Source organism: Pleurodeles waltl, chromosome 9, assembly GCF_031143425.1.
Source record: "Pleurodeles waltl isolate 20211129_DDA chromosome 9, aPleWal1.hap1.20221129, whole genome shotgun sequence".
NCBI lineage: Eukaryota > Metazoa > Chordata > Amphibia > Caudata > Salamandridae > Pleurodeles > Pleurodeles waltl.
In genome coordinates, this window is record NC_090448.1 from 663,332,633 (window position 1) to 663,346,548 (window position 13,916).

The 13,916-nt window shown below is 42.3% G+C and overlaps 1 protein-coding gene across 1 annotated transcript in view; it reads left to right on the plus strand.

Annotated features, from left to right (window-relative positions):
• The window catches only part of NKPD1 (NTPase KAP family P-loop domain containing 1), a 104,638-nt gene extending 98,022 nt beyond the window's left edge, over positions 1-6,616 (plus strand). Inside the window, exon 6 of the mRNA XM_069207736.1 lies at positions 127-6,616. Within this exon, the coding sequence (XP_069063837.1) occupies positions 127-1,793 (1,667 nt within the window). The 3' untranslated portion in view covers positions 1,794-6,616. The remainder of the gene's footprint in view (positions 1-126) is intronic.
• The last annotated feature ends 7,300 nt before the right edge of the window (positions 6,617-13,916 follow it).

The following is a 13,916-nucleotide window of genomic DNA, read 5'->3' on the forward strand; positions in this document are numbered from 1 at the left end:
CAAACTATAAAAGTGAACTTTTTCTCATTGTAAACAATAAATGTTTAAACTGCAACAAAGGGCACATCTTGCATAATGGGTAATATTTTATGGAACTAGCTGATTCTTTTCTTTTGTGTTGTTTAGAATGTATGAGAGAAGAAGCATCTCGAATCGAAGAGAAAGAATCCTACCTATCTCGCGAGAAGCCAAGGAGGCCTGAAGGCCTGGGTTTCCTGTGCCTTCTCTGGCATCTGCTGTTCTACAAACCTCTGGTTACAGACAGGAATATTGAACGGAAGAACATCCAATTTGTATTTGTGCCATTCAGCGCCTGGCAGTATGCTGGAAGCGACAGACTTTGGGCAGGGTTGGTCACCACACTTTGTGACCGTGTTCGGAGCCACTTTGGGGCACTGCCAATAGGTCTTTATAATGCACTAGGCAACCCGCCTAAGCGTGCTCCAGATTTGGATGGAGAAGAGTGGGTGTTCAAAAAGAAATTTTGTATCAAATTATGTCTTGCCATTGTGGTCTTCGTGGTCGGAATAGTTCTCCTCTTTGTGCCGGTTTGGACCCATCATGAAAATGAGGTGGAGCCCGGGAATCTTTACACTGTTCTTGGTAGCGCGGCTGCAATTATATCAGGCTCAGGAATGCTAATGACAGTTTTTAAAGTGGGGAAAAATGTGGTCATTAGCCAGAAAAAAAAGATAGAGAGGATGATAAACAGCCAAAAATTTAGCACGCAAATGGGTTTCATGAGCGAGGTGAAGAAGGAGATCGAAGTGATCACAAACTTAGTAAAGTGCATGGAAATATTTCAGAAGCAGAAGATACGGATAGTCTTACAGATTACCAGCCTAGAGTTGTGTGCTCCAGACAAGGTAGTAGGTGTTCTCGATGCCATGAACACTCTGCTTTCAGACAGAAGCGCCCCATTTATCTCCATTTTGGTAGTGGACCCCAGTATTATTGTAAGTTGTTTGGAAAGTGCAAGCTCCATGAAAGGAATGGCTGACAATGGCTACATGTTTTTGAATAGAACCGTGACTCTACCCTTTTCGGTTCCCCCACTGGGCACTAGAAACAAACTGCAGCTCCTTCGGAAGGCAGTGCAAGGAACTGAAGACCTGATTGATTGGCCCTGTAGAAATGATGTCAACAGGGGAACCAAGACAGGCATAGCAGAGTCTGCCAGGCTGCTGAGAGATGAGTTGGCAGCAGAGGATGAAACGGAAAAAGATGAGGAAAGTGGAACATCACCCAGCCCTGGAAGGTACATTCAGGATGCCTTCCATGTGCTACATAGCGATCAGGAGCATCTCCATGAATACATCCCAGACAGTATTGCTCAAATGAGAAGAATAGTCAATACAATCCCGGTCACCATCCACCTTCTAATCTTAAACCGTGTCTTGTCAAAATCATTAACTCCCAAATCAGTTGCCGCATGGGTTGTTTTGTCCAATCAGTGGCCATGTCGCCTGAGCTGGATTCTCCAGTGTATCGAGGATAAGCAGCAGATTGGAACCAGTGACGATTTTGAGGCACGCTTACTGTGGGACATTTTCAGGGATGGCAGTAAAGAGTTATATTCAATGAAGGAAGGCCTAAAAAATATATTGGATTTAGATGCAGATCCTGAAGTCTTTCAGAGGTTCTTGTCAATAGACTTTCCCTTTACAGTACAGGACGCTAAAAGCTTTCTTAAGTGCACAGTAAGTCTTGATAAGTCCATAAAGTATAAGATGGGCTTGATACGGGGAGTCAACAACCTTGGGAAGGACTGGGGGGACAAGACAGAGACATAAAGAGAAGAAAGCATTGAGCAGATAAGGAATAAATGAGGACTCTGTCAGTTTCATTGATGTGATTATTCTTACCTCCACTGATTGCACATTGACTTCACGTATCCTCCACTATGATCTCCTTCATGCACACGGACCATCCTTTTTTTTACCAAGATTGTACAACCTGTGAGCCAATGTAAGTGGATTTCCTTGCCGCATTGACATGGCTGCTAAACACTATAATAGCACTCAGTAAACACTTCGGCTGCATAATGCACATCATAAAAGGGGATTAGATCTAACTTTTCTAAAAAGAAAAAAGCTAACAAAGCGAATACCTTCATCTCAAAGCCCACCTATGTAACCTCTGGTATGCCTCAGGGAGCCCATTTTCAATACCATAACTTAAATCACCCTTCCAACTGAAAACATGTTGGAAAGGACAGAGAGAAATAAATGGCAGCAGAACTGAAATCCTCACGCTATGCCTACACTGGATGTTGAATTCTATTTCCTCTACTTCTGCCCATCAGTTTGTGTGGACACCAATGGCCAGCCAGTATCCTCAGGGCCCACCTGCATCATGACCTCAGTATCAACATGCATGCCAGTTCAAACTGAAAAGAAACATTTTGCAATGGTTTAACTCTAATTCAAGGTTCATTTGGTTCAGGAAGTTGAAAACGCCTTGGAAATCTCTGAATAAATATGCCGCACTTGTCCTGTGAACCTTCCAGTGGCTTTAATAGAACTCTGTAAAAGCCAGAGTTAACTTCACGATTCTCTTCTAGGGCTCCAAATGCCTCTTCAGTTACCACTATGTCCTGTGTGTCAGAAAAAAATAATTTGAAAAAATTGTGATCTAATGATATCCTCTGGCGCACCATTCTACAAAACATTTGTCTTAGTCTTGAGGACTGACCCTTTGTTGTCCAAGACCCAAACCATGGAACCATCAGCAATAGAGCATGCTCACTCTCAACACCCTTCTGTCAATCAAGAAAACTTTGAGAGCCCACTTCCTCATTTACCCAGGTAGGCTTGAAAGCATGTCACAAACTTGTTTGCTGTTTACCACCATGGGGCTATAGGCAACTTTGTTTGCAGTGTGTGTTTATGAGCTCCAAAAACCTAAAATAGGCCTGCCTGGCAGTGTATTTTTCTAAATGAGTTGGCAGGAAGGTTTAGGGAGATAACCACTCTCCCTAAATAACAAGTCACCACACAACGTTTATGTCCATAAAAAGTAATCATACGTTAGTTAGAGTAATGTTCTTTCTAAAAAGATACAAAATAACAGAACTCAGTTGTCTAAAAAAGGTGAAAATGTTTCTGATGGGACTTTTTTCAATGGGTGTGTCAGACACGTCCAGGAGGTCACATGGTAGTGAGAGGCTACTAGGCCCCAACTATAGTGGTTGAGGTCGTTTGCCACTGATGTCCTGGTCCTGGTCTTTGTAGGGTTCTGAAACGGGGACAAGTACAACCCTTTCTGCACCTCACGGTCAGAGTAGCAAGAGTAAGCAGTCAAAGACTTCTCAGGGCGGTATTGTCTGACAAGAGCTTTGAAATCAACAGTCATGCAAGTATTTTCGAGCACAGTGTCTTTTTAATAAAAAAAGTACCTTATTCTCACAGCAAAACAAATTAATACATAATTCAATTTGAAACATAATTACAAGGTTGTCATTAAGGCTTCCAGTTTTCCATTTTCACTGTTTTTTACAGATAAATACATATCCTGTCTGTATTTATTGCCATATATTGACAAATGCAGAAAATAAATTTTCTATTGGACAATATTCACTACTATCAATCACGAGTGACAGGTCAATAGCTGTGCAGAGTGTCAGTTAGGGCAGTAAAAACAATAAAAAATCCCAATCAAGCTTACATAACTGTATAGCTGTTTAAGCTGTTCTATGATGCAAATGGTTTCAAATTACTGTATTGTACTGTAAATGTCTAAATGGCAATATACATTCAAACGTAAGTGAACATTTGTTGGTTAAATAAATCTGGAAATATACCTATCGCAGCTTAATTATTTGACACTAAGCACACAATAAATATGGATAAATACATATACAATGACAAAAATAAATATGGATAAATACAGATGGAAATGTAAAAAAAATACTATGAAACTAGGAGCCCTCGTTGTAATCTCAGTTACGATTTCCAGAAAGGTACTACCACCCCTGTCAGTACTCTCACCCCAATTTAAAATGTCTCTAGTGTCTAACATGCCCAGGATTATGCACAAATAAGCATTCAGTAGACATAGTTGCAGATCACTTCTATTTACCTCACAGGTAAGCTGCACAACTCAGTTTAAAAGTTGTCATTGAGTCGTCCCCTCGGGCTAAATGTCTTAAATCCTTGTGCCAGAGTCTTCCACACAATTTTAGACCTTTGTTCTGTTGGAATTTCCAGAGTCACAGAACTTTCAGAAAGGATGGACCAGTGCAAACTATACTGAACTCTTCTTTGTCAGAGTGCCATAGTCGGCCATCAACATACCAATGAAGTGAGCTCACTCAGTGAATCCTGCACCAAGAAAGTCATAGAGGACGTGTCATATCAAAGCATGAATTGCTGCCTTGAACAGGATGGCTGCATTTTACCCTCAAATATAAAGGGGAGGAAGACCAACCGAATTTAGACGAAACGCTCTATTTGTTTTCAAGGCTTGGCATACACAGTGAACTCCAAGATGTAACTACTGTACAATTAATCATCAATATCTTGGCTCAAATATGTGGCAATACCATCATATCTTAAAGTCATTGACATAATCTACTTTGTAGAGTTAATAAGAAATGTGTTTCAGTTAACTCTTAAAATTTTAATAATTATGAATGTGTTAAACTAATAGATTACCATGTTTTAACTAGATGTTAGAAAAGCTATGACAGGCGCTGTGCTTCTACAAAGCCCAGATTCAGATACATTTCTCAGCAAATGTAAAGCACGCATGACAGTTTACATTGTGAATTCATTTGCCGGGGATGCCTACTGCAGTAAATGGGATGAAAACTTTATTTTCACGCATTTATTTGCAGCAATGTTAAATTACATAACAATATTTATATTAATGAACTAAAATGAAAACAGTATTTTCTGTGTTTGCATGTTTTTAAGGTCATTGTGACACAATAATTCCATCTGGAAATGTTGCACACATTGTTTGCTTTACCACAAGTGGCTCAATGAGTGGACTTTCCACCCAGCCCCACCTGAATAAAACACTCAGTTTTAATTAAAAAAAATTGATCTGTTGATATATCAGTGATGACATGGAGAATTTTTCCTAGCCAGGAGGAAAATCACTTAAGACTCATCACAAATTACAGCAAAAGCATTTATGAACTTGGTTCTTTTGAATTGCTCATGGCCTGCCACTAATGTATGTTTTTATATCATCTTGGTAATTAATTGCTTAATTTTTAAAGTTGTGCACATGACCTTACCATCTTAATTGCAGGTTCGTGGACACCATGAATATCTATATGATTATGTCTACTGTAAATATGTATAAATACATTTGGTTCTGTAGGGAGGAGATAGTCTCAATTCATTTATTGCCTTCAGTCATATCTGGTATTCCCTGCATATTTATATTTAAATGTGAAACAGTTATTATTTTTGCGCACACACACACACACACACACATACGAACTCTGTAGTTATAGTTAGGTTCGGATACCCAGAGATAGGAATCCCTCATATTTATTAAAGTGGTAATAAGTATGGGAAATTATTTATATTTTTCTAAATATTATTTTACTACTAATATACTACCTAGAAAATACTGCAATGCTTAAAAAATTGTTAAAAAAACATATATTGGTTAAGTATTAAAAAAAACTACTGCATTATATTTACGGAGAACTATAGTGGAGGACAATTTTTTAAAACCTTGTACTTTTTTTATTTTAATTTTAAACTTAGTCTGCGTTTTGCGTTTTAAGGGGAAATATAGTGTAGTACAATGTACTTAAAAAACAAAACAAAATATTAAATAAATACAACATTGGGAAAAAAACTGTGTACTACACTATATTTCTCTTTGCAACCCAGAACAGAGACTAAGGCCCCAATTCTGACTTCGGTGGACAGAAAAGGTCGTCCGCTGAAGTCCTGGGGTCAGGTTACCGCCAGTGCAGTCTCTTTTCTGCGGCCCCTATCACGAGTTTCCCCCTGGGTCAGTGGGCAGAAACAGAGTTTCCTCCCACTGGCCCATTGGGAAACAGCCCACAACATTGACGCTGGCTCATATTAGAGGCAGTCATGGTGGCCCCTGCACTGCCCATTGCATGTGCATGGGCAGTGTAGGGGCACCATGTGGGCTGCACCCTGTCTCTGCCAGCTTTTACATTAAATATGTAAAAATAAAAAGAATGTACTACACTATATTTCCCCTAAATTTACAATTAACACACAACCTTCAAATTACTATAACTCATGCAACTCGTTATACACTGGCAACTTGCTAGCCACACTAGATAAACTATAACTTGCCCCTTCTCAATTCATTTCTTATACCCTTTCATATTACATCTCTGATAGTATGTTAAATCATAGCATTCCTAATACGACTCATGACATGTCTAATAAAATCATCTAAAAAAACACTGTGTTTGGTAGCGGGGCGAGTTATAGTTAATGTAGTATGGCTAGTGGGTTGTCACCAGTGTGCAGAGGTGAGCGAGTTATAGTGGTTTGAAGGTGGTGCATAAATTGTACATTTAAGGCATAACTATGACTTTAGAATTTCTAATGTTTGAGTAGTTTATGTTTGGTTTGTATAGAAGGAATAAATAAAGTTATAATAATTTGAAGGTGGTGTGTAAATTATACATTTAAACTATAGTTACAACTTTAGATTTTCTAATGTTTGTGTAGTTAAAGTTTGGTTTGTATAGAAAGAATAAATACAGTTTCCATACCTATAACTCATATATTTAACCTTTGTATTTTTTTCAGGGAATTTCAGGGGTTTCTATTTTATGTTTCAAATCAAGTGGGGAGTCTTCGAGTGTTGTTAAGTGGACTGTTATAGAGTACAGTGGAGTAGAGTGTCATACAGTGGAGTGTCATGGAATGGAGTGGGGTGGCATAGACGAGTAGGGTAAAGTGGAGTGGCATGTAGTAGAATGGCGTAGAGTGTAATAGCCTGTAGTGCAGTTGGAAAGAGTGGAAAAGGGTAGAGTGAACTAGCAAGAGGAATAGGTAGAGTGTACTGACAGAATGGAGTCAGTGTACAGAGAAGTGGTGTATAGTGCAGTGGCGTAGAGTGGAGTGGCATATAGTGGAATGACGTAGAGTCAAATTAAATAGAGTGGAGTGGCATAGAGTGGAATAACAGTGGAGGGGCATACAGCGGAATACAGTAGAGTGGAGTGTCATAGAGTGGAATAGTGTACAGTAGAGTAGCACAGTGTGGCGGCTTAGAGTAGAGAGGCATAGAATGGAACAGTGTACAGTTGAGTAGCATAAAATGGAGTGGCATGGAATGAAGTAGTGTAGAGTGGTGTTGAGTGGCAAACAGTGGAGGGGCAAGGAGTAGAATAGCGTAGAGTGGATTGGTGTAGTGCAATGTGGTGTACAGTGGAATAGCATAGAATGGAGTGGCATAGTCCGGTGGTGCAGAGTAGAGCGGTGTAGAATGAAATAGCATAAAGAAAAATGGTGCTGCATGGATTGGAGTGGCTTACAGTACAATGGTGTAGAGTGCATTGGAGTAGAGACGAATAGCGTAGAGTGGAATGACTAGGAGTGGTGTAGAGTATAGTGGCGTAAAGTGGAATAGAGTACAGTGTAGTGGCATAGATTGGTGTGGTGTAGAGTGGAATAGAACAGAGTGGAGTGGTATAGTGTGGAGTGGCATACAGTAGAATGGCATCAAGTTCAGTGGGGTAGAGTGGAACAGTATAGAGTGGAGTGGTTTAAAGTGGAGTGGCGTAGAGAGGAATAGTGTAGAGTGGGATTGTGTAGAGTGAATGGTGTGGAGTGGCATGGCTTAAAGTGAAGTGGCCTAGAGGGGAGTGGCATGGAGTGGAGAGGCATAGTGCAGAGTGGTGTTCTGTAGAATAGCGTACAGTGGAGTGGAATATTGTAGAAGGAAATGGCCTAGAGTGACATATTGTGGAATGCATGGAGTGGAATAGAGTAGAGTGGAGTGGCATAGAGTTGACTATTATAGAGTGGAGTTACGTACAGTGGAGTGGAGTAGAGTCAAATAATGTAAATTGTCGAGGCATAGAGTGAAGTGGCATGGAGTAGAATGGCATAGTGTGGAGTGTAGAGTAGAATAGCGTGGAGTGGCATACACTGGAGGGGATGAGTGGAGTTGCATAGAATAGAATAGCGTAAAGTGGATTGGCATTGTCGCGTAGGCTGTCATTATCCTAATGAGACTACTGGATTTTTGGGCAACAAGATCGTTCACGGTGTGGGGGACTAAGTCTGACACACGGTGAAGGACCCTTGTCGCCCTAAATCCGTTTTTCGCTCCGGCTAACTAGCAGTGCCTCATCTCTCCCAAAGGGAAGAGACAATTGGGCAGCCAAGCGCATGACATTTTAGTGCTTCCCAGGGATGTCGTGGTCACTCAGGTCACAACCAGTTCTCTCGTATACAGTGCGGTCTCATATATAAATGACAAAGGCAGTTTGAGTTTTAAAGATTGGTTTAATAAAACGACTGCATTTTAGATAACAAAGCGTGAGCTGCAATAACCAGAACTATACAACACGGTAGGATTGAAATAGTAACGAGGAGAGTGAAACATAAGAATAAGGCTATCATAGTGCAACTAAATTATGTTCTCTCTAAGTTATATTTTGAGCACAGCCTGTAAAGCTCTAAGCCTGCCTTTCAGGTTCCCCCGGGAGGACATCAACCCTCATACCTGAGCAAAAGCCTGTGATCTGGATCAGCATCTGCAACAGGGCAGTCAGCATCTAGTTGTGAGTTCCTGGTCGGAATCTCCCTCTTACGTGTACCAGGACTGGAAAGTGTTTTTATAACTAACACGCCGGTGTTCTAAGAAACGTCCCTACGTAAGGATGTGTACTTTCTACAAACCATAAAGACATGCATTTGGCCTCGGGAAGCACCAGCTGATGGTGGGGGCGGGACCAGGCCCCTTCAAATCTACAAAGCGCGCCCGCTTCGCGGGACACGCATTTGGCCTCGGGAAGCACCAGCTGACTGTGGGGGCGGGACCAGGCCCCTTCAAATCTACAACGCGCGCCCGCTTCGCGGGACACGCATATGGCCTTGGGAAGCACCAGCTGACAGTGGGGGCGGGACCACGCCCCTTCAAATCTATAACGCGCGCCCGCTTCGCGGGACACGCATTTGGCCTTGGGAAGCACCAGCTGAATGTGGGGGCGGGACCAGGCCCCTTCAAATCTACAACGCGCGCCTGAACGCGCACCCGCTTCGCGGGACACGCATTTGGCCTCGGGAAGCACCAGCTGACTGTGGGGGCGGGACCAGGCCCCTTCAAATCTACAACGCGCGCCCGCTTCGCGGGACGCGCCTTGGCAAAGCCCGGGCCAAGGGCAGGTCCGTCCTGCGCCCGTCTGTGACCGGTTGATGCCGGGCTGGCCCCCCTCTGAAGCCTGCAGTCCAGGAGGTCATGTGTGCATTGCACCTAGGGAAGTCAGGGGAACATTTTGCTTGCCGTACAGGTCTCCCTGATTTTTGCTGGCTGATTGGAGCTGGGGGCGGGAATCTGCAGCCCCTTTAAACTCAATTTATTTCTGCTCCGCGGGACGCACTGGGCTGCTTCATCGTTGCTGGCTGGTGGGAGTAGGGGGCAGAATCTTGTAGTCCTCCGATCTCACTTATAAACGAAGCCCCCTCTTCCGGCCTAGTTTGTGCGCGACCTACAGTAATTTAGAGGCTCTGTAACTTATTAGGGAGCTTTTATTACAATTTTATTTTTAAATTTTGGATCTTGCTTTCCCCTGGGGAGAAATCTTTCTTTGCTGGGGAGTGTTTTACCACACTGTGTTGCCTTGTGGTGCAGTTAGTGTTCTGGAGGGCTGGGGCTGGTTATTTTGCCTGGTACCTATTAACTTATTTCAGGGGTTCTCAGACTTGCGGTATCCTCGCCTAGGATAGAAGGTCTTGCCATTATTGCCTATGGGTACCTTTGGGAATTTTATATATCATGGGGAAAAGGAAAATTAGTCTGCAGCAGGGGGATTGTGGGAAGGGCTCTGCAGTCCAACCCTCCATTACTAGTTATCTATCTTCTGTAATTGGGGCTATTGAATCAGAATTAGAACAAGTAGAACAAAGGATTGGGGCGGTCCAGAAACCGGTTCAGCCGCCCCCTCTTGAGCCTGTTGTTCATATAAATACTAATTCAAGAAGTATTATACAGTTGGGTCATGATACACTTCCTCTCACAGATTTAAACAATTCTCCTACCCCAATTGTTAACCAATCTCTGGAAAGCTCTTGTTCTCAGGTTGATTCTCCTTCTCTGAAGAAGAGGAGAGCCGGGAAAAAGTCTAAAAATACAAAAAAGGACCTGGGCCCTAAAAATAGAACATCCATCCAGTAGGATTTAAGTGCTAAAGATCCAGTTCCCTTGGTTTCCACTCCTGAATGTTTTTTGAAGAAGGATGCCCCTGAAGATTTTACAAGTGCTATAGATTCTATACTTAAATCTTTTTGTGCAACCTTAGAGGCGAAACTTATTATAATGATTACTAGGAAGCTTGATTGTTTTTGTAATGATGTGACTAGTACTTTATCCCATTTACTTAAGCCAGGATTACTAAGTACGGGAAAATCTCACAGCCAAGACCCGGTTCATCAAACCAACCCCTTACCTACTTTGTTACTTCAAGTAGCAAGTAACCCCTCACCCAATTCACAGGCCGTTTCTGGCCAAGGAAACTTAGTTAATGATTCTGCACAGGGGTTGACCATGGAAGTTTGTTCCTCTAGGTTGCATGTTACGGGTCATAATAAATCTATAAATCATGTAGATTCTCTACACCTACCTCCAGATTGTAATCCGTATGTATTGGTTCTTTCAAATGTTCCCCCTTTGGAGAGTTCTATAATAGAAGACACCCAATCCCTAATTAGGAAAGCTGGTCATTGGTTGAAATCTAATATTAAACCTAATTTTCACCATAATGATAAGATTCTTATGGCCCGCAGAGTGAAGAGGGTTGGATATTTAAAGAAAATGGAGGAGGTAGATTATGTTGTTTTAAATTTTGCAAATCCTTGTTCAGTGGATTATTTCCTGGCTAATTCCGAACAATGCAACAGGTCAGGTAATAGGATCCAAATACATCCTCTGTGTCAATTTTATGACCCCTCGCTCCTACCACATATCTCCGCTGCTGACCTAAGAACCCACACACCTGACCCAGTAAGGTTCCAATTGCAGGTAAATGTACCCACTAGTAATCGCTTTTCGGCTCTCAATTACCTTGATGAGAACGATTGACTGACGGCCACGGTTTTCCCCTGTCCTAATAATATGGCGAGATCAATGGCTGGGAATGTTTATAATGAATTTACTTGGGATGCAGGAAAGTCTGTATTGGATTTGTCAACTCCTATAAATACTAGAGTTTTAACACATTGGGCCTGATTACAACTTTGGAGGACGGTGTTAAACCGTCCCAAAAGTGGCGGACATACCACCTACCGTATTACGAGTCCATTATATCCTATGGAACTCGTAATACGGTAGGTGGTATATCCGTCACTTTTGGGACGGTTTAACACCGTCCTCCAAAGTTGTAATCAGGCCCTATGTCCTGGGTTTAGACCACTAACCCTGATTAGTTGGAATATAGCGGGGTTGCGGTCCAAAACTGACAACTCGGACTAAACTTCTACCACGTCTATCGGCAATGTACCAGACTGTATCCTTTACTGAAGCACAGAGCGAGCAAGAATGTATTGTTTGAGAACACAGTGCTGAAGTAAGCTAAACAGTGTGATAGAATGAAATAAAAACAAGACCATGAAACTGGTTATTGTAAAATAACAGTGCAAGGTTAAATAAAATGCATCTAGGGCAAAGTGCACAGAAGCCTAATACGTTAAGCAAACACGCAGAAAGCTACATTGAAAATGGCTACACTACACCCTCCCCTTGTCGGTAGAAAGTGGTTTAAGCCAAAGCAAAAAATGCCCTAAGCTAAAAGATGATTAAAACCCTACCAAATTTCAACAAGTTAAGAGGACACCAAAGCATATTAATCCTCAATTAAAAAAATTAGCATGCGGCAAAATGTCGAATTCATATGACAATGTCAATTTAGAACAAGTTCAATTCTAACAGTGGTCATGGAAAGCAGGAGATTCTCTACTTCGGCAAATGACAAAACCGGAAAATCCACACCAAAGACTATTAGGGAGCAGGTGTGTTTCAAAGCCCCAGTGCCAACCAAGGCGGCATCCCGTGTAGAGCCTGTAAACAAGTCAATATCAACTTCCTCCAGGAAGAGTATCTCGTAAGTAGCCTCTCGAAGCAAACGCAGCCGCAGCGTGCATGTCTGGTAATGAGCCCTCATCGGGAACATCAACAGATCAGCATCAACCACTGGGGGGCGCTGCTGTGAGAGATAGACGTCTAGTGCATGTTCAAAAGAGCACCAATGGCACCGAAACATGGGCTGCACACAATCCACAACTGGTCTGAATGACAGAGACCAGTTACACTCCAAATGTTCTAGGAGTGTTGCTCCAAAGTGCTGCATCATGCGTTCACGACATAGCTGCACTGATGGGAGCGCCCACATTCGTCCTTGTTGCGGCGGGACAGCCATTGCAGAAAAACAACAGCAACAGTAAAATGCTGACTAATAAAGCCAAAGTTATCAGAAATCCCCCCAAAATGTTTCAGAAAATTGAATGAATAGCCTAAGGTATTAAACAAAATATGGAAGAGAAGGTGTGAATGAAACCAACACCAACAGCTTTGAAAAAATGTGCTAATCCAGCCGTGCTGAACGCATTAAATATACGTCCCACGAGTTCACCAAAGTGGCTCGGAAAGTTGGTATTTAACAGGGACTGTATTTCTGCTGATGACCTTGCCACCTGAAGTGCGTAGGTCTCGCGTGCAGATGTAGGGGCCACATGCTTCTGAAACAATAAAGCCTTCAGTCTACTTAACTTGTCGAAATTCACCTTGGAAGTAGCAATGTGAGGACAAATATCCGCTACCTCCCTAATTTTAGTGGGGGGAAACAACACACTCCCGCAGCAAGTAACGTCCTTAGTGACCGAAACAACGTAAACTATTCCGGCCCGCATGCCACAACAGTCTTCACTATTGAGGAGGACGTAGCTGCCGTTTGAAAGCACCTGGAATGTGCGTTTAATCAAGGGGACCAGAACTCCCTTCAGATAGTAAGCCAAGTTCGCCACTGAGGCATTACACGCTCCATGCAAGGACAGCTGCTTACAAATCATCAAATGGCTGACTGAAGTCTTGCATTCACTACCGCGAAGAAAGACTTCTTTCATGCCATTGAGGCATTTGTACAAGAAGGGAAGCTCCCACACCTCATGGATGTAACTATCTCCCAACTTTTCGCATCTGCCTAACGGAACATGTTTCAAACAAGAAGTGAATTGTAATGTAGAAATAGGTAGATTAATAACCCCATGTATAAACCACTCTGCAGAGGGAATCTCGGCCACGGTAAAAGGCAATCGTTCTAACTTTTCAATGTTGAGCATGACATAAGTCGCCTCCTTCTTAGCCATTAGTTGTTGTTGTCGCGTTAAATTAAAGGAAATAAATATTTCCCTGGCACTGATGTGCTGCCACGGAACGCGACCCGCCTTCAATGTCTGAAGCGTCCAACCCAACTGCATAATGGACCTGGTCTGACTCTGTCCATGATATAAAGAAGACATATCAGATCGTATAATGTCTATAGCAGAAGAAACAATGTTGTTAATTGTATATATCCGGTCGGACAAGGTGTGAATTCCATTATCCACAACAGCTAATGCCTTTTTCAAATTTTCCTGATCTATCTGCCTTAACCGGGCTGCAGCCTCTTGTTGGGAAAGTTTCCATATTCCATTGTATACTTCATACAAGAAACGCTTCCTACGTGGCATCCTCGGGCCTGA